This window comes from Lissotriton helveticus, chromosome 11, assembly GCF_964261635.1.
Source record: "Lissotriton helveticus chromosome 11, aLisHel1.1, whole genome shotgun sequence".
Taxonomy (NCBI): domain Eukaryota; kingdom Metazoa; phylum Chordata; class Amphibia; order Caudata; family Salamandridae; genus Lissotriton; species Lissotriton helveticus.
In genome coordinates this window covers 1,024,573,457-1,024,593,103 of record NC_136072.1, presented here as the reverse complement: position 1 = coordinate 1,024,593,103, position 19,647 = coordinate 1,024,573,457, and the positions used below count along the sequence as shown (strand labels likewise).

Below are 19,647 nucleotides of genomic sequence, written 5' to 3'. Positions count from 1 at the left end.
CTGGCATAATTCAGTAGCTTCTGGAATTATGTGATTGTGTGGCACTGGAATTTTTCGTATAGCTATGGATTTGCCGCATTTGCCACATAATCCACTATCTGTTCTATAATCTGCAGATTTTTTTTCAATTCACGTTTCTAGCTCAAACAGATCAAAAGTTATTAAAATTGCAGCATCGTGTTGCTGGAGAGTGGAAAGACCCGTGCAAAGGTTAACTGATCATCTTCCTATTGATTATTCCTATATTTCGGAGATAAACGGATACTAATGAGATGCAACCTATGTCCAGACAGTGTTAACAACTGTAAAAATGATAAATTAATGAAGTAATGCTGTCACAAATGTGCCGCATTATGCAGCATAATTTGCCTTTTACTTATTGCATAATTTAGTCATCGCTGCCATATAATTTGACCTTTCCCTACCGAATAATTCCAGTGGCCTTGCCTTTAGGGTATTCTGCCAGAATTTAATCTACAGACTATCATGGGGCCAAAATATAAAGACCTAAGTACCGCATCCTGTTCCCACATGCTAATCTGATGCAGCGCAGCGTCAGAATGCCCAGGAACCAGATGCATCGGTATCCCGAGATTGCAGTGCCCCGGTGGCACGATGGGGGGCAACCACGAGGAGGAGAGGTGCTGGCCCAGGCCCAGGAGAGACCATCGGGCGCAGCCAGGGCACTGGTACGAACTACAGACGGCGCCTGGCTGCCCGTTTCTTGTCTCCAGTCCTGTTCCCCAGCTCCTGGCTCTGGCCCCGCCTCAGTGAACCGGCAGGCAACTGGCCACAGCCCTCGTCCTCAGAGCACACAGAGTGGAGATGAAGAAGGGGGGAAGGAGGAAGAAAGGAGACAGACCGGGACGACTGGTAAGGCCTCTTTGGGATGCATAGGAGGACAGGAGGGCTTCCCTCTTGGACAGTAGCTCCCACGTAGGATCAGGGCGGCCAAGGCCTCCACTTTGCCTACCTATAGATAATAGATTTAAGCTGTATTCATTAAGCAAGCACTAGAATATGTGACATTGCACAAACTGGGCCAGGCAAAAGAAGGAATCACTCAATCAAGGTGCAAGACCGCCTCCCACAAAAGCCAGGCGAGACTTGGCTCCTGGAGAACAGAGGGTGGACAGGAGGCATCAGCAAGGTAGCCACAGGTTTAGCTCCTGTGGCGTGGCCTCCAACCCGGGTGAGCCCAAGCACGCAAAGTTGGCTCAGCTAGGCCTTGGTGCGGCTTGTGGCCTTTGGCGAGCTCCCTGCCTTTGTCTCTGTATTAGACAAGCCTCCCCTGAACCCCCCAGCAACGACCAAAGCCCTCAGCACAACAAAGGAACTATCAAGGCAACATTACATCAATTCCACCCAGAAGGATAAAGTACAGAAAAATCACTGAGCGAAAACACTAGTTGGCAAAAACAGTAAGGACTTTTACTGCATCTGGAAACTGAACTACAGATTACTGGCTACAAGACAAAAAACCCCACAAGAAGCATTAAAATGCAGGTACACAACAGGTACACAACAGAGGCAGACGATGACAAAAAGGAAAATAGGGGACAAAGGAAATAATACGAGCACTGTTTACCCCTTACAAGAACTAATCAAAGCCTCTCATGCCCGCAGTGAGTCAACACCCACCGTATCTCTAGATCCCCAAGCTGCGACAATCCCCAGGTATTTTAATCCCATTTCACGGAGAATTGCAATGAAGGGCGGTACGCAAGACAATCCAGCCCGTCCGAAAACATACAGACAAGCGGGAGGCAGCTCCAGGGCCACATCAGGAGGCCGCTCATGCACAGGAAGAACCAGAGTTAATTGAAATATCATTGGCCCTGTCCTCCCCGCAAGGCAACTCTTACACCAAAAATAATGGAATACCCCAAGGCTCATGTAGTGATCTCCAAGAGCCGTCCCTGGTACAAACCCCTTCACTATCGAGGCTTTATGACCCTCTTTTCTTCACTACCGTTTTGGGCTCGGAAACCTATAGTATGGAGGGAGTCCTGGGCTGTTCACCGCTATTGTATAGCCGGGTGTAGCCAACAAAACTCCCTCTTATTTTCAATAAATAGAACTTTCACAGGTGCCATTAACTCCCTCACATGGCAGTCACAAAAACTGGAGCTCCAAATGGACACAATGCAGGTAACAGCAACAGTTATTACGGGGATAGCAACTAAAATGGATATACTGGAAGGCAAATTGGATTCACTAAATAGTCACCAAACAATGACGTGCACATGTCTCCCCATAGTGGAGAAACTCAGCTCTGTGCCACAAGTTCTCACAACCTTGAGAACTGATTTAAAACAAAGGCAACGGCGAATGGCAGACCAGAAGAACAGCTTTATAGAGAATAGGGTTCCGGACTTCGTCTAGCAAGAAGGTTACTACAGTATTACTAGCCCCTTCATTGAAGAGAATAATCCCTGGTCAGATCATCTGCTGATTGCCTGCAGTAAGCTACATTTAGACATGATAAAATGGAGCACTTTTGTCCACCAACCCGGGATCCTAAAAAACAGTATTGAACAACAAGTTTAGATGCTTATCCTGGCAAGAAGACATCCGACTTATTGAAATTTTTTAAACAACTTCCAGGTATTAGTTAGCTCCTACAGTGACAAATCATGCCAACCTTATTTAAACAGTGCAGTGAATAAACCGATTTTAAAACAAATTTTAACAATCCAGCTAATGTTGCTTCCAATAAAAGACATAAATACACATTGGAAATGCCTAGAGACAGTCACTTTTTGCAGATAGTGTAAATCAAGTGATGAATCCTTGCCCCATTTTCTTTGCATCTGCCCAAGTATGATAACTGCACCCCCCACTTTACAAAAACCTCTATTTTTTAAATATGGTACCCGCACTTGCAAAGAAGCAAATTAACTTTTTTAATTTAAAAACTCCAATGGAATTGGCCAGGTTAGCTAAATTTGGGAACCAGCTTCAAAATCTTTTAAAAGTAGGCCAGTGAGTATTGAGGAACATTGAATAAATTGATAAGACTCTAAGCTGGATCGAACTTAAGCTTTAGTGACCGCTCATTAATTATTTTTCTTTTAATGCATTTTTAGGAGAAAAATGTGGTAACTAATAATGTGATAATTTTTAGTACGATCATGCCATAGTTTTGTAACAATTTGTATCAGTTGAATCAAATAAATGTATTCATTCAATCATTCAACCTAAATAACAAGGACCAAAATAATGGGTATGTATATATATATAGGGAAGTATTTGTTTACTAGGACTGAAACAGCTTGTCAGCACTCCCACCCACAGAGCAGGACACACCCTTGACCCCATCTTCGCAGAAGGATCAAACATATGTTTCAGCCACACCACCCAACCCTCCTGGACCGACCATCATTGCGTCCATTTCAACTTCAACACCACCACCGTTCCCAAACACGCCCCCGCGCCTGCCTCAACGGACTGGAGTAAGGTCACAACGGACCACCTGAACTCCATGCTCCTCCAAAACCCCATCAAGGCCACCACCGACACCAACTCCGCAGCCAGGGAATTCCACCACTGGGTCGCCTGCTGCGCCGACAAGCTGGCCCCCCTCTGACAGACTTCCAAACAACATCCGCCCAAGGCCGACTGGTTCACCTCCGAACTCCAAGAAACCAGACGCGCCTGCAGGCGTCTCAAAAAAACCTGGCGGAACCAGAAGACCACGGAAGCACTGAACAACCACAAGATCGCCATAAAGGACTACCACCAGCGTATAAGGAACACCAAAAGAACCTTCATCAGTGATAAGGTCAAGACAAACAAAGCCAACACAAAGGAGCTGTTCAACGTCATTCAGCAGTTCGCCAACCCCTCCCGCGCAGCCACTGACATCGCACCCTCCCAGCAAGTCTGCGACAAACTCAGCTCCTACTTCCACCTGAAGATCAAAGCCCTCTACGACAATTTCAGCGAGCCGACAGACATCAGCACCACACCACCCACCACCGCAGAGAAACCGACCATCACCTCCTGAGACACCGCGTCTGTCAAGCTCATCACCTCAACCATGAAGAAGACTCACTCAGGAGCCCCAACAGACCCTTGCCCCCCGCACATCTTCCACAGGGCCGCCGCTGCCATCACTCCCGAACTAGGCCACACTATCAACTCCTCACTCACATCCGGCACCTGCCCCAACTACTGGAAACGCGCAGAGGTGAAACCCCTCCTGAAGAAACCAACGGCCGACCCTACCTACCTGAAGAAATACCGTCCTATCTCTCTCCTCCCCTCTGCAGCGAAAGTTACCGAAAGACTCGTAAAGCCCAGCTCACGCCTTCGTCGAGGAAAACTGTATTCTGGACACCGCCCAGTCCCACTTCTACAGGAACCACAGCACCAAGGCCGACCTCCTCGCTGCTACCGACGACATATACATGCTGCTCGACCAGGGACGCACCGCAGCTCTCATCTTCTTAGACCTCTCTGCCGCCTTCGACACCGTCTCTCATCGCACACTAGTTGCCAGGCTCCACAACGCAGGAATACAGGGATCTGCCCTAAAGCTCAGCTCTGAGAAGACCGAGGTCCTCATCCTCAGACCCTGCACCTCCGCCTGGGACTCCACGTGGTGGCCCTCTGCCCTCGGGAGCCCTCCCACCCCACAGACCACGCCCGGAACCTCGGAATAATCCTTGACTCTTCCCTCTCCATGAACCGCCAAATCAATGCTGTCTCCTCTGCCAGTTTCAACTGCCTCTGCATCCTCCGTAAGACATTCAAATAGATTCCCCCCGACCACAGAAGGACCGTCACCCACGCACTCATCATCAGCAGGCTCGACTACGGCAACGCCCTCTACGCCGGAATCAACAAAACTCTTCTACGTGAGCTCCAGACCATCCAGAACGCTGCAGCCAGACTCGTCCTGGGGACACCTTGCCACGAACACATAACCCAACACCTGCGGAACCTTCACTGGCTCCCTGTCGAGAAAAGGGTGACCTACAAACTCTTCACCCACAAATTCCTTAACAACATCGGACCCAAATACCTCAACGACCGATTATGTTTAAACGCACCCAGGAGGAACCTCCGTTCTGCTGACCTCGCCCTGGCTGAGGTCCCCCGCATTCACAGAAGCAGGACGGGCAGAGGGCTTTCTCCTACATCGCAGCCAAGACTTGGAACCCCCTTAATGTCAACATTAGAAGCTCCCCTACATTGCACACGTTCAGGGAAGACCTCAAGACCTGGGTTTTCGACTGACCCCCCAGCACCTTGAGACCCTTGCGGGTTAGTAGCTCGCTCTATAAACCACTGATTGATTGTTTGATTATTCTTAACTTCACATATATGTGCATTAGCAATGTATATATTTGTAGCATGTGTTGTTGTAGATAAACATGCTCTACATACTCCTGCCACCAAGTGTTGGGCTTGAATTTTTGCAAGTTGTTTTTCTTCAAAGAAAGGCTTATGAGTTATGGGATACATTGTGACTCCACCCTGAGTAGGCAATGCGCATGGGCAATCAACTCCATGTTAAATTATTTTTACCTCCCTCAGGTTTGGACCTGTACAGAGAGGGCTCCAAGACTCAATGTGTTTCTTCGGGTCTGCCTTTCTTTATTACCTATTTATTTCTTTATTTCTTTATTATCATCTGCATTTTCTTTATTAATGGCACTATTCATAGACCGCCAGCACTTATCCAGTCCCAGAATGCCAGGGCACTAGTACCCTCTACCGGGGTGCATGCCCTTTGCATCATTAACTTCCACACCGGCGAATACAGTGAGAGATAAGAGTCCCACAGGGTATTTCCACTTCCACTTCCAGTACTGTCCCCTGTGCCGCCTGAAATATCTGTGGTCGTGGTGAGGTTTGTAACATCTGCTTTTTTGCTGATCAAAACTACACCTACTGTAAAGCTTGCCTCGCCTTCTGGACAAAGAAACCTTTATATTACTGAAGGGAGAAGTAGTGGGCGCACTAAATACTGTGACAACAATTAGTTGCCGACACAGCCTTGAACTTCCTTGATAAGGACCGGTTCAGCACCAAATAAAGTGAAATGCCAGCCATTTGGGCAAACTGTCCCATCAGCCGTGACCTAGCGCAGATGCTGTCTTTTCCAGTGTGTCGGACCTGAAGGAAGAAAAAGAGGCTACCTCTACCTCCAAATCTAGTGGCACTCGAACAAACACTCCGGCATCACTTGAAGTCCCCATAGTTGAATTACCACATGGTTTGTAACCTCTGCATCTCTCCTAGCCAAAACTGCACCTGTGTGAAGCTTGCTTCACCTTCCAGTCAAGGATAACTTTGTGGTACCGAAAGCAGAGGTGTTGAGTGCACGGGAAAATGCACCAGAAGTCTGCCACAGACACACCCAATATCTTTGGCACACTGGACCCCTTCATCATAAAAGAGCGTTAGGATGTTGGTCCTTTAAGCATCCTGCCCCATCAGCCTCTGCCCAAGCAGGAGGCTGTCTTCTCCAGTGGCTCTTGTACAGCGGAAGAGGAGGAGACTCCCTCAATCTCCAAGACCATCGGCCCTCGAACAAAGACCTCCAACAGGGACAATGTTATGGTCTGCTCCAACACCCACTCCAAGCCTCCCTAGACCTCTGACAACGAGACCGAGCACTGCTCCTGAGGAAGTCCGGCGCCAAGCCCTGTGAACAGTGTCACAGCCGCCAGGGCCCACTGCTGCCTTAGGTCTCCAGTTGGCACTAAATGTAGGCCTCAGATCCAAAAAAGGACCCAACTAGGGGTGTCGATCCCTCCCGGCCATCAAGCCCCAAGACTAACAACAAGCCTCGACTCCACTTGAAGCTGAAGTCCTCTCCGACACCGCCGCCTATGCCGCCGTCATCTCCTATCATCGATGTGGAGAACACCCTCGATGACTGACTCCAAAGACCCGAAACAGCCAATCCTTCAAAAACTGTAGGAGGAGCTAAACACAGGCCAGAAGTGTATCTTTAGCCTTCCCCTTACTTGGAAGATGTCATCAAATCCACCACCACCAACACCTAAAGAGACTGCCTCAAAAGAGGAGACTGGCATTTAAGGAGGAACCTGCATTGGGGGCTCCAATGGCCAAGAACCATAGACACCAGGGCACCGACCCCCTTGTTTTTCTCCACCTCCACTACCCCATACTCCGCACAACCATGTACTCCACCTCTACTGCCTCCACCACAGACGCTAGAGGGATCTCCACTCTTCCCTTTTGACCCTGGCAGCTCTTTCGGCCCTGCTGACCACTATGGTACACCTTCCGAGTCACAGGGCACCCTTGCAACCACTGCTGTGTCGCCTCACCGGGCAACCCAGACCTTGACCATTACCCTGTCATGGCATCACCCTCCTGGTGATACCCTGGCCTACCACTACTTCATCCAGTGGGCAGCCTCCTTCCATAATCAACAAGGAAGACTATTTCCCCATTGAGACATTGTCCAGGTCGGAACAGACATTCCAATTTTTTACCCATGTTAAAAGGCATGTTAAAGTTCGCCCTGGAGACTTTGAGGGAACCCTTTAATGCCAGGGTAGTTACACCAAGAGTGGAGAAGTTGTATGCAGGAATACCTCTTGTCTCAATGGTCACAGGCAGAGGGTTACTGAAAGGATATAGTGTTAATAAAGGCCAGCCCATCACTGTCTTCATTAGTGGAACAGCAACAACCTGTTGCAGGGCAGCCCTTTCTCGGACACCATATCACAAGTCCCCATTACCAAGGTGACCTCTCTTTCCGCAGAAGGGGGTGTGTGGGGGTGGGAGGAGTGGCTCATCTCAGCAAAATTACAATACAGAGGGTCTGTGCCCAGTCCTGCCATCACAGGATTTGCACATAAACTGCTTTGCGCTAGTAGCTATACCCCTCGCTCTCATGGCCGTCATTCAGAGCAAAGTAGTCCTGTTCAAAACAGACAAGACGACAGCCATGTTCTACCTTCAGAAACAGAACGTCACCCATTTTCCCCTGCTCTTAGCAGTGGTTCTCTGCCACTGCATACCTCTTTTGGCAGAGTACCTTCTGGGAGTAGATCACGACTTGGCAAATCTGCTCATCGGGCTGCATCAACAAGTACACAAGTGAGAACTCCTTAAACTTTCACTCCAGTACTTCCAGCGCAGGGGCACCCCACAAAACCTCACAGTCCATGTGCAATGCACTATTGACGAACTGGTCGTGGGTCTTTGCCTATGCTTTCCACCTTTCTCACTCTTCCATACAAGGTTCGGAAGATGCAGCAAGCATACTATCTCTCAGAGGTGTCAGTGAGTTGAAGACCGTAACACTTAAGAACCAGACATTCCGTTTCACAAGGGCAAGGTAGTTGTCAGGACCAACCAGAAGTTCCTACCCAAAGTGGTCCCCCCCCCTTCCACCTTAATCAGACTATAGAGCTGCCAGTCCCCCCACTCCCCCGTCCCACCCAACCAGACTTGGTAGCAGAGAGAGCCCTTCACACCCTAGATGTTAAATGTGCTCTCATGTTTTACATCGAAAGAACTAAGCCTGTCCACAGGACCAATCAGTTATTTGTAGCCTTTGGAAAATCCCACACAGGCCAGCATATTTTCAAGGCTGAAATTGCCAGATGGATAGTCCAGTATATCTAGACCTGTTACCATAAAGCTAAACGAGCCATCCCTGTTACCCCCAGGGTGCACTTTAAAAACAATAAGGCAGCAACATAGCCTTCCTTGATAGCATCTTGCTAGGTGACACATGTACGGCGGCCACTTGGGCAACCCCGCACATTTTCACTAAGCACTATTTGTGACCATCTTAGCCTGCCAGCAGGCTGTGGTTGACCAAACAGTCTAAAGGACTTTATTCCAGACATCTCCATCGTGGCAGGGCATGTGCATCTAAAGCAACACATGCTGTAAACTGAAAATATCACCCTGTAAGCATCAGTTTGTAGTGTGCGGTGCTGTAGATTAAAATGCACCCACCCTCCTCCTCAGAAGCCTACATCTCTACTTGCAGATCTCTGTATAAATGCACAATTCAGATGGTGCGCCATACTGCATTCAGTCACTACTTCATACTCACTCTCACCCAGTGTGTGGAAAGCAATCTAACATGGAGTCGGTGCCTATGCCCATTGCCTTCTGAGGGTTTAGTTGCATTGCATCCCTTGACTCAAAAGCCTTTCTTTGAGTCTATGGTTCTACAGAATTACAAACAGATGGTTACAGGGTAAATTACATTTTCCATCTCCAAGGTACGTAGATCTAGAGTTAAGAATAGTAAATCTATACTTACCTACTTGCATTCATCTTCACAAAATTTAGTTTTTTGATATTCTGGCCCAACTATCTTTTTGTCCTTGATAGTCTGACAATCTCTCCTATTCGCCTATAGATAAGAGGTTAAGGTGTACTTCATTAAAACTCATAGGGCAGGTAAACCAGTATATCATGCTGCTCACCCTGTTATGGACTGATACCAAAACAGGGTGAGTCACATGCCTATTTGGCTTTTTTTTTTTTTAACCAACGCTTTTTATTCTTTTACATGTAGTTCAACATAAACCTGCAGTCAGAAGTTGCATCACAGAGTACAAAATAGCCAAGTAACTCAATTTGCCAATGTCTGTTTGTCTTTGATCTTGCACTGGATGATGATATCAAGCGCTGTATACTGCAGTAATTTTTCATATGCACCCAGATACAATTTTATACGTTGTGCACACTATACCTCCATGCTACTGTTAGTAAAGTACCTCTAAAGTACAGGCAAGTGAACCATGTCACTAAACAACATTAGTGAACAGGCGACACACAATTGTTCATAATTGTATTCATTAAATTATGTAACTTACTAAGTGTCTTTTTCTGTAAAATCATTTTCCCAATACCATTTCAATATTATTTGAACTATACATTATCTTTAAACATACAGCTATCTTAAGATGAGTATTATTTTTTTCCCAGACTGCGAGAAGATAATTTGAGGGTGTATGAAAATGTTGGTTTGATTCAACAACAGAAAAGTTTTCGATGAGGAAGATACCCTGTGTAATTGTAAAGGTAAGCACTTTATTTTAGAGCAGATTGAAATTGATTATTATGATTAATTTAATTGCTTTGCATCGCTAAAGGTTTGTGGAGTGTGGATTGATGGCAGCAGTGAATCTTGGTGGGTGGCTTTAGAATGTGATTTCCATTGATCCATAATCAGAAAGGAATAGAGGGACTGATTTGCAAAGGACTGTTCCGGTTGTAAGTCTGAACTATGACTGGAAAACGTTTTACATACGTAAATTACACTTATTTTTCAAAATGTAAACAGATGTAAATACATGTTACACACACCTATTGAGACTATTTACTCTTGTGTAGACCACATAGACATCGTTTTTAACTTTATACTTGTAGGTGTTCCCAGGTATGCATAAGACGGATGGTCAGGGAAATTCCTTATGACCGTTTTGAATACTCACTCAGACAGAACTTAATGATAGTTTCAAAACATGTTTAACACTATTCAGCAAAAAACGTTTTTGCATGAGTGTAAGGTGTACATGATTTTTTTTTGGGTAGGAGCATGTACCAAATTGTGCATTGAGTGGATGTAAGAAGGGGAGACACTGAAGAGAAAAACATTTGTTGGAAAAAGTAAATACAAACTTAACAGTGAAATTCATGTAACTTACTAACCCTACGCCACACATTGCCTAGCTTCTTGGAACTCTTTAAAAGCTAGTCCAAGAAGGAGTGGGGGAACATCCGCTGTTCTAATGGACTGTTCTGAATCATTTTGTCCACCATATGCGTGGAAGGGTATACTCAGATGTGAGTCCCTTGCTCATTGCACCATCAGGATTCAAGCAAGCCGGTCCGACGACGCCTGAAATGGCAGAAACCGGTCCCCGGAAGCTTGTTTCCTTCCCAGTATAAGAATTGGCTTGGTAGTTTGGTTTGCCCTGTTCCCATCATGCACTGGAACAGGAACAGACTAATTTGCATATAGCCAAGTTCTGAGCTGGGATGGTGCAGTGAGCTAAAAAATGGTGATGGATCAAGCCCTGATCTTTGGACTGGGTAAGAGTGGTCTGCTTAATTCAGGCACTCTGTTCATCACCACCCCCTTTTCTGAATCATTTTGCCCACCATATGCGTGGAAGGGTATACTCAGATGTGAGTCCCTTGCTCATTGCACCATCAGGATTCAAGCAAGCCGGGCCGACGACGCCTGAAATGGCAGAAACCGGTCCCCGGAAGCTTGTTTCCTTCCCAGTATAAGAATTGGCTTGGTAGTTTGGTTTGCCCTGTTCCCATCATGCACTGGAACAGGAACAGACTAATTTGCATATAGCCAAGTTCTGAGCTGGGATGGTGCAGTGAGCTAAAAAACTGTGATGGATCAAGCCCTGATCTTTGGACTGGGTAAGAGTGGTCTGCTTAATTCAGGCACTCTGTTCATCACCACCCCCTTTTCTGAATCCTAATGGACTGTCAAGCAGCCTATCAGAGTGGCCTGAAAACATGGATCATGTCTTACTGGTCTAAAGAAACCAGGTCATGGTGCTCATCTCACCCCTTCCTTTTCTGGACTCCTTTGAGGACCATAAAGATACAGTGAGCCTGTGCAATCAATTGTGGTGAGCACAAATTATGGCAGTGAGGAACTCAAGTGCGGTTCCCTTGAATTGCGTACCTCTGTGATATTCCCAATTGCCCTCTCCCCTGATTGTGACATATATTAATGAGACCTATTTGTTAGGTTTAGAAAAAATGCTAAATGGATGTAAATTGCAGCAATAATTAGATGCCACCATGCATGTTGTGATTTTTACTTGTTTTTATCAAATAGACCAATGGTTAATGCATCAGATTTCTTGAATAAATTTAATTTATTGAGGCTGCATTTACTATGTCTCTTTTATTTGTATGTATATTTTCTAAAACCCTAATTAAAATTATTTGAACTCAGAAGTAATCGATGCAAGCTAAACTCTGTTCAATAGGAAAATGTTTGTGATCAGGGGACTGCAGTCTTGGCCTATCAAGTTTAGATAATTCATTAGACAGAGCTGCAAGTTCCATAGATAGTTCCCTAAAATAATTTCTGTAGCTTAAAAAATATCTGAAATAGAGTTCCATGCTTGGCTGCAGTACTGCGAGTTTAACAGATTAATTTACAGATTAATTAAAAATCTGTTGGATTATTATGCAGTTAGCCTTGAGAAAAGAATTCATTATCAGGTGATTGATTCTTCATTTAATAGAAAACCTGAAAATGCTGAATAAATGAAGAGCTTCAACTTATATGGAGTACAAAGTTACAACTATGTGAGCCCTGTTTGGCATTTAATAAGTATCAATGTTTGAGACTTTCTTTTCTATTATTATCAACTTTTCACAAATATAGGATCCTTGTGTGGCAATTAAGGGCGTTCCTAATAATGTTAGCTTCTCTAACTGTCCAAATGAAATGCATACATCTCACAAAAGAGGTACTGTAGCTTTGTTCAAAAGGGGGTACTAATACAATCTGTAATAGAGTTGTAAAATGTATTTGAGTAACTGCAGAAGCTCTCCTAAAATGGGAGAGGGAGCAAATGCTATGGATGTATATGACTTTTTATTGGATTAGAACATTTGAATGTTGACAACTGTTGAGGAGACGGAAGTGGGTCAGGGCTAATAATGGCTAGCATAAGCATTCTGCTCCAACATTCCAATGATTGTTTTTCTGTTTCTTCCATTTCAATCCAGAACATTCTTCCCTCAGTGGGGGGGAGTGAGAGGGGGCATTCTTATAGCCCTTAGGGCTACACCCGTTGTTACAGGCCGACTCCCTCATTATAGACCTGACACCGCAATCAGACTCCGGGCCTTTAACAACTAGTATAACCCTCAGCAGCAGGCTATATTTACATTTTCTTGGATGATGAGTGTGCAACTGTGACTAACTAGATTTTTACTTTTTGCAGTGTTAGGATTAGTTCATAAATAGTTAATACTAAAACGTATTCATGCATATAAAAGCTGTGATTAACATTTTTTTTCGTGTTCTATGGCGGGTCTGCATATACTTTACTCTTGTGTGCAGCTACACCCATTGGAATGGATTATATTGTAATGATCCTATATAAACTTCATTACTGACATTAGTTGATTTGTGTGGGTACAGGTAGAAAGTCCGCACTATAGCAAAATGTAATTTGCATTGTTTGCTTTCCAGGATTCTTTTTTCTGCGAGTTTATTCCTTGGAAAAGTTAACCTTATCACTGGATTTCAGATGTACCCTAAAGTTTTCTAGGCTATAGGGACCGCTTGGACTGCACTGGGATTGATAATGGGGAATTTGTGGTTGGGATGTTGGGAACTATGAAGGATGGTAATGGAGGACTAGTTCTTGGGGTTAGTGGAGATCATGGAAATTTGTAGGGGGAGTGGAAATGGGAGAGTCAATTTTTAATGAGTCTGTTAATGGAGAATAAGTTGTATGCTTTGTGAATGGCAGCAGGGTAAACCTATTGAGGATTTGGAATATGAATGGATGCCTGTAATCTATAAGTGTTACTGGAGAACTGTTGAGGTTCCTTTGCTAGACACTGAAGGAATGGGTACTAGAGGAAGTGTGGTATTGTTAAGGGTTTAGGAAGGCAGACCCACCTGCCCTCTTTGATACTCTCTCCCTCTCACACACACAGAGAGACACAATAATGGTAGACCTGACATCCTTAATGTGGTCTTCCCCCAAACATTTTGCCTTTACCCCTCCTGCTTTCTGAAATGTGTTTTTGTTGACTTTAGGACTCTATGCACTTTACCGTTGCTACCTGGTGCTAAAGTGTTCGTGCTCTCTCCTTAAAGCATGGTGCAATTGACCTACGCCTGATTTGCATATTCAAATGCTACTAGTTGTGCCACCCACTAAAGTAGCTTGTCCGAGGACTGCCACTGTAGCCTGTAGTTCAGTTTTAACAGCCAATTTAACCGGGCTAACTAAACAATTTGCCTGGGCTAGACCTTCTTCTTTAATAAATAAGTCACCCATAAGTTAGACCCTAAGAAACCCATAAGGCAGGGTGTGTCGTATTTAAAAAGTAAAACATATGCTCTTAAGTTGTACATGTCCTGGGAGTGAGAAACTCCTAAAATCAGTTTTTTCACTGCTGAAAGGCCTACCTCTCCCAAAGGATAACATTGGGTTACCTTATTACATTTAATAAGTGCTATCTTGTGATTGGCAGCATGTAGAAATATCACCTTTGGACTCAAATGAATTGTAATATATAGTCCTCTTTAACAGTAAAGTCAGATTTTGAGTCACAATTCCGATAAATGCAACTTTAAAAAAGATGCAAAAACCACAAGGTGATGGATGGAATCCCATTCTGCCACTGGAATCAAGCTACAACTGGCTGATAAGCCCTTATCATGGCAAAACTGATCCTAGGTTGCTTGTATTCCAGTTCAGGAAGGACCTGGCTTGGCATTTCTGGCTGCAGAGTTTCCATTGGAGCAGGGCCAAGACTGATTTGTATATGGTTGGGTCCAAACTGAGGTGGCTTGGTGGATGAAAAACGATTGATTGGGATGCGGCCTGAGTGATTGCCAGTGGCTGAGATTAATTTAAGTTTTCCAGCTATCACCTTGTTGTTGCAGCTGACTTTTAGAAAGTTGGCATTTTCCTGGCCTAACCATTTGGTGCCTGCTGGCAGTGTCCTGGCCACATGACTGTGAATAGCTTAGCTGTTGGGCTTTGTGTGTTCCTCCCAGACAGTGAGACATAGAGAACTAGGTGTTGACAGGATGACTAGAGGCAGGGCTCTTCCCTACCCCACTTAGTTTCAAAGGGCTACCTCTAGTACACACTCTATGGAACCTGACACTAGCCTTTTGTAACCGTAGACTTCTTGGAGTCTTAGCAGGGGAAGGGAAGAACTTTCCAGAAACTGATTGGGGGTAGCCTAGAACATTCTGCCACTTCAGTATTCTACTGGACCTGTGAAATACTTCAGAGGACTGCCTGGACTCCCGGAGGACTATCCTGCTGCTTCAAGAGGACCGCCGTCCTGTTTCAGAGGCCTGCCTTGCTCCCCACAGGACTGCCCTGCTGCTTTGAGTCCTGTCTTGTTCTCCGGCGGACTGCTCTGCTGCTACCAGAGGACTGTCCTTCTGCTCTAGGCCTATCTTGCTCCCCAGAGTGCTGCATTGCTGCTAGAGTCCTGCCTTGCTGCTTGATCACAGTACTACCAGTGTGACTCCAAGAGCTGGTTGGCTGTTTCCTGTGTGGGCTACATGAACAAAATTAGCTCTGCTCTGCTGGAAGTTGGAAGTGGGTTTAGAGCTGCTGCCCTTACCTAACCATGAAAGTTGGGACTTGGAAACATTTTCACAAAAAATGCGAGAAGAACCGACAGAAAACCTGGGACCTACCTGCCAGTCAATCCACCCAAGCTGCATTGCCAGTCAGCCTGACTTTGTGGTATCTCCCGCTACATTCTTCTCTGCAGCAACAAATCCTGTTCAGTGGGACTTTTCCACTACATTATTCAGCCTTGTGGAGTCCTCTACAGTTTTCAGCTTTGTCCCGCTGGAGGATTTCAAATTCCAAAAAGTTGTTTTTGTCCGAAGGTAAAAATCTTCACCGGACTCAATGGCAATACAATGCCCATTGACGCACCGGAGACGACGATTCCTCCTCAGACAAAGCCTGCTGCCTTGCCCCGCTAAACCCTACCTTCTCCTGTTATTTTCTTCAAAATTTCTTCTGAGTCAGAAGGTAAGCAAAGACCGAGCTTGATTGACCTTGTGTATCTCCATCACAGTCGGCATTAACTGGTGACTTTGTCCTGGTCTTGCACAACCAGACACCGGCCATTAGCGCTTTGATCTTCAAGATGCTAGATTTCACAAAAAACTTTAAAAATTCCTAACTCCAGTTTTTGATTGGATTTAATTCATTTTGATGTAATTTTATTCAGTAAAGTGTTCTCTATTTTTCTAAACTGGTATGGGATTTTTCTTGTTTTTGTTTTTACTTTACTACTTTTTCTGTGCTGCATAAATACTTAACACTTTGCCTTCAAGTTAGCCTGAATGCTTTTGGGCCAAGCTACCGGAGGATTAAGTACAGGTTAATTTAGTGTCTTTTGCGGTTCACCCTGACAAGGATTGTAGTTATTGCATGGTGAGGGTTATTTACCCACACAATTAACAACCACATTTCGTACACATATGCACACAAACACAATTATTTTTAATTCAGTCTCTCGCTTGCTCTCTCCCACTTCACCCCCTTAGTCTCATTTTCTCTTGAGCCACATCTCTTCCAATTTTTCTGCTTTCCATTCTCTACCTTTCCTCCGTTTCATTTTCTTCCATTCATGTTTTTGTTTGTATTCTGGAACCCAAAGCTATGGATTTATAACTTGAAATACAAAGCTACAAATTTCCAGTGTGCAAAGAGAAAAATACTCTTTGGAAGTTGGCGCACCCCCAAAGCGTTTTGATTTGTCATAGTATTGGAAATCTTAATTGTTGCGACAGCTGCTGACCCGCACCAATAAAAAAAAAGCATAACTAAAAGCTAAAAGTTTTTTGTCTCATAAAGCAGACATTTGCTATAGTAGTCCGTGACACTAAGTGGAACAAATTTGTGTGCTGATGTACTTTTGTAAAAGAATAGAATGCCACCAATCCCAGTAAAGTTAGCCAATGGCTGAAATGGTCTGATCGATGCTCCGTACAACATATTGCAGTGGGCTGGAAAAAAAAATGTGAAAGACACAACAATAAACAAATTAATGAAAAGGGATGGCAGTAAGCCCCATTAAGAGAGTATGATATTGTTAAATCAAAAAGTCTTGACTAAGGCTAGTCCAAAAAACAGACTGTTCTTGCATCCCCCTTCCTTTCTCTCTCACTGACCTCTTTGTCTTCCTAACAAGTTGCACACCTATGGACTCATAGGTGTGTCTCCCATGGCACCAGTATGAATTTGCTGTATTCGTACAGCTAAAGTTATATCCAAAAAAGTTCAAATGAAACGTTTCAAGTGTTCAAGAAAATGTATATATCAATCGCTTTTCTTGTATTCATTACATGTAGCAACAGTCCTAATTGTTCCAATGCATTTCGGTGTTTACATACACCTTCGTCAGGGAACGTCTACAAATAAACAGAAAATATACTATGTAACAACTTTTCAAATATACGTGTTAATAGACACACAGTCATTCGTTTTATGCAAACAGGTTTCTGGCTTTTAGAATCATATCGATGTCCCTTTAAAGCTAACGTGATCTAACATCGTTACCACTGATATATCACCCCGTTGGTAATCATTGACTGCTTTACGCGCCCAGTTTTCCCTCTTCTACGTAAACGTCTAATCACTGAACTTCACCGATTTTACACGGCGGGGGGGGAGCCCCTATTATATGATCGCGTGCAGCTTACGCTTAACGTATCTAAATTCGCCATGGCTCACCTTCGTTGCTATAAAATGTATAATCCCGCTACTCCGTGTGGGATCCTGCTTCTGTTTGCGCTCTCACTGTTTGTGAAAATACAACTGACGCCGCGTACCTGACGCATGCGCGTTGTCTAAATCTACCGTTTTTTAAAAGAAACCCGGTTTTTTTGAATTTACGAAACTTTAGCATTCTTGAACACGACACCTGAAATCTATATACAAGTAGAGGTTAAAAAAGACTCCAGCTATTATATTACGAACATTACGGTGCTCTGGTTATCAGAAGAACTACATCATAATTGTCTGACAGTACATTAGTTCACAAGTAACATGTAAATTCAGTACGATCATTTAAACCATGCGGTTTAAGGCTGTTTAGATAATAAATCCAGTGATTTTCTCTCTTTAAGAGATTTTTTTTGTTCATGATTCCTTCTTTTCTCGGGACTATTTCCAATACACAAGCCCTTAATTGATTCAAGTTGTGGCGTTTCTCTGTGAAATGTGTTGCTACCGTTGACTTCGTGGAGTGGGTTCTAATGTTACTCTTATGTTCAGTTAACCGCACTTTCAATTTCCTTTCTGTATGTCCCACGTAAACACTTCCACAAGGACATTTCAATAAGTATACCACGTTGGTGGTATCACATGTGGCATTGACTTTAAGGGGTATTTTGTATCCTTTCATGGGGTGATTGATGTTTGTCCCCTTAATGATGTTATGACAATTTGCACAGTTTAGACACGGAACCGTTCCTCTATATATCTGATGTTTGATGTTCTGTTTAGGTTTCTTCAATAGTTCACCTATGTTTTTTCCCCTTGAGTGTGCAAATAAAGGTTCCTGATCAAAAAGCCCATTAAAGTCTGGTTCCATTTTTACTATTTGCCAATTCTTGTATATGATTCTTTTGAATCGGGTACTCACGTTAGAAAATTTACTTACACATGTTATGCGTGGTGATTTTGTGATTGTTTTGTAAGTCAATAGCTCTTGTCTAGATTTTGTCGATGCTCTTACCTGAGATTTTTGGATCATGTCCTCTGGATAGCCTCTAGACGTGAACCGGTTTGCCATGATTCGTAGTTGTTCTTGGCATGCGTGATCCTCGGAGACCACTCTCCTGACCCTGAGAAATTGTGTATACGGAAGGTGGTTTTTCAATGATGGGGGATGGTGGCTGGTGTATTGTAACAAATTGTTCTTATCTGTAGGTTTACGGTACAAGTTTGTGGTAAGGATGCCATTATTTAATGTGATTTCCACATCCAGGTATTGTATGGTGGTATCATTAATTGTCCATGTGAATTTAATTCTGTCATTTCTGTCATCCAGAATTCTCAGTTGTTGTTCTAACGATTCCTGTGTGCCTTTCCATAAGATGAACATGTCATCTATGAATCTCATGTATGCTGACAGATGTGTGGCCCATTCTTGGTTGTTGTAAATGTGTTCCTCTTCAAAAGATCCCATGAACAGATTAGCATACGCCGGTGCGGCGCAATTTCCCATGGCGGTTCCATTGAGTTGAATAAACCAGCGTTTCTCATAGGTAAAGTAGCTCTTCATAAGGGTGAATTCCATCAATTGCATCAAAAAAATTTGTAGGTCTTCAGGATAAGTACTGTGTAGTAAGGCTTTTTCAATGGCTTCTAAGCCTTCTCTGTGAGGTATGGCTGTATATAGTGTTTTAACATCTATGGTGGCCATGATGCAGCCAGTTTCAATTTTTGCTGCTTGTAACTTTACCAAAAAATCAGTTGTATCCTTAATGTAAGAAAGATTTTTGATTACCAACGGTTGTAAATACTTATCTAAGAATTTACCCACTGGTTCGTGGATGCTCAACTTGGGGGATACGATTGGCCGACATGGTTTTTTTTTAGGATCTTTGTGGACCTTAGGTACGAGGTACATCGTCGGGCTCTTTGGATTTTCTTGCATTAGATACCTTTTGGTTTTTTCACTGATGACTCCTTTGTCTGTAGCTTGGTTCAGGATTGTTTGCAAAGTTTTACAGATGTCTATCGTTGGGTCGTGGTCTATTTCCATGTATGTGTTAGTATCGCCTAGATGGGTGTTCATTGCTTCCTCATAGAACTCTTTGTTCATTATCACTAATGCCCCTCCCTTTTCCGCCTTTTGACATATGATTTGTTTGTTGTTCGCTATGCTTTCTATGGCTTCAAATTCTTTCTTCGA

General features: G+C 44.1%; 1 protein-coding gene across 2 annotated transcripts in view; it reads left to right on the top strand.

Annotated features, from left to right (window-relative positions):
* The window catches only part of PTPN11 (protein tyrosine phosphatase non-receptor type 11), a 581,214-nt gene that overhangs the window by 524,017 nt on the left and 37,550 nt on the right, over positions 1-19,647 (top strand). For both annotated transcript variants that reach the window (XM_078667419.1, XM_078667418.1), the window contains exon 15: positions 9,943-10,038. In XM_078667419.1, the coding sequence (XP_078523545.1) occupies positions 9,943-10,012 (70 nt within the window). In that variant the 3' untranslated portion in view covers positions 10,013-10,038. The remainder of the gene's footprint in view (positions 1-9,942; positions 10,039-19,647) is intronic.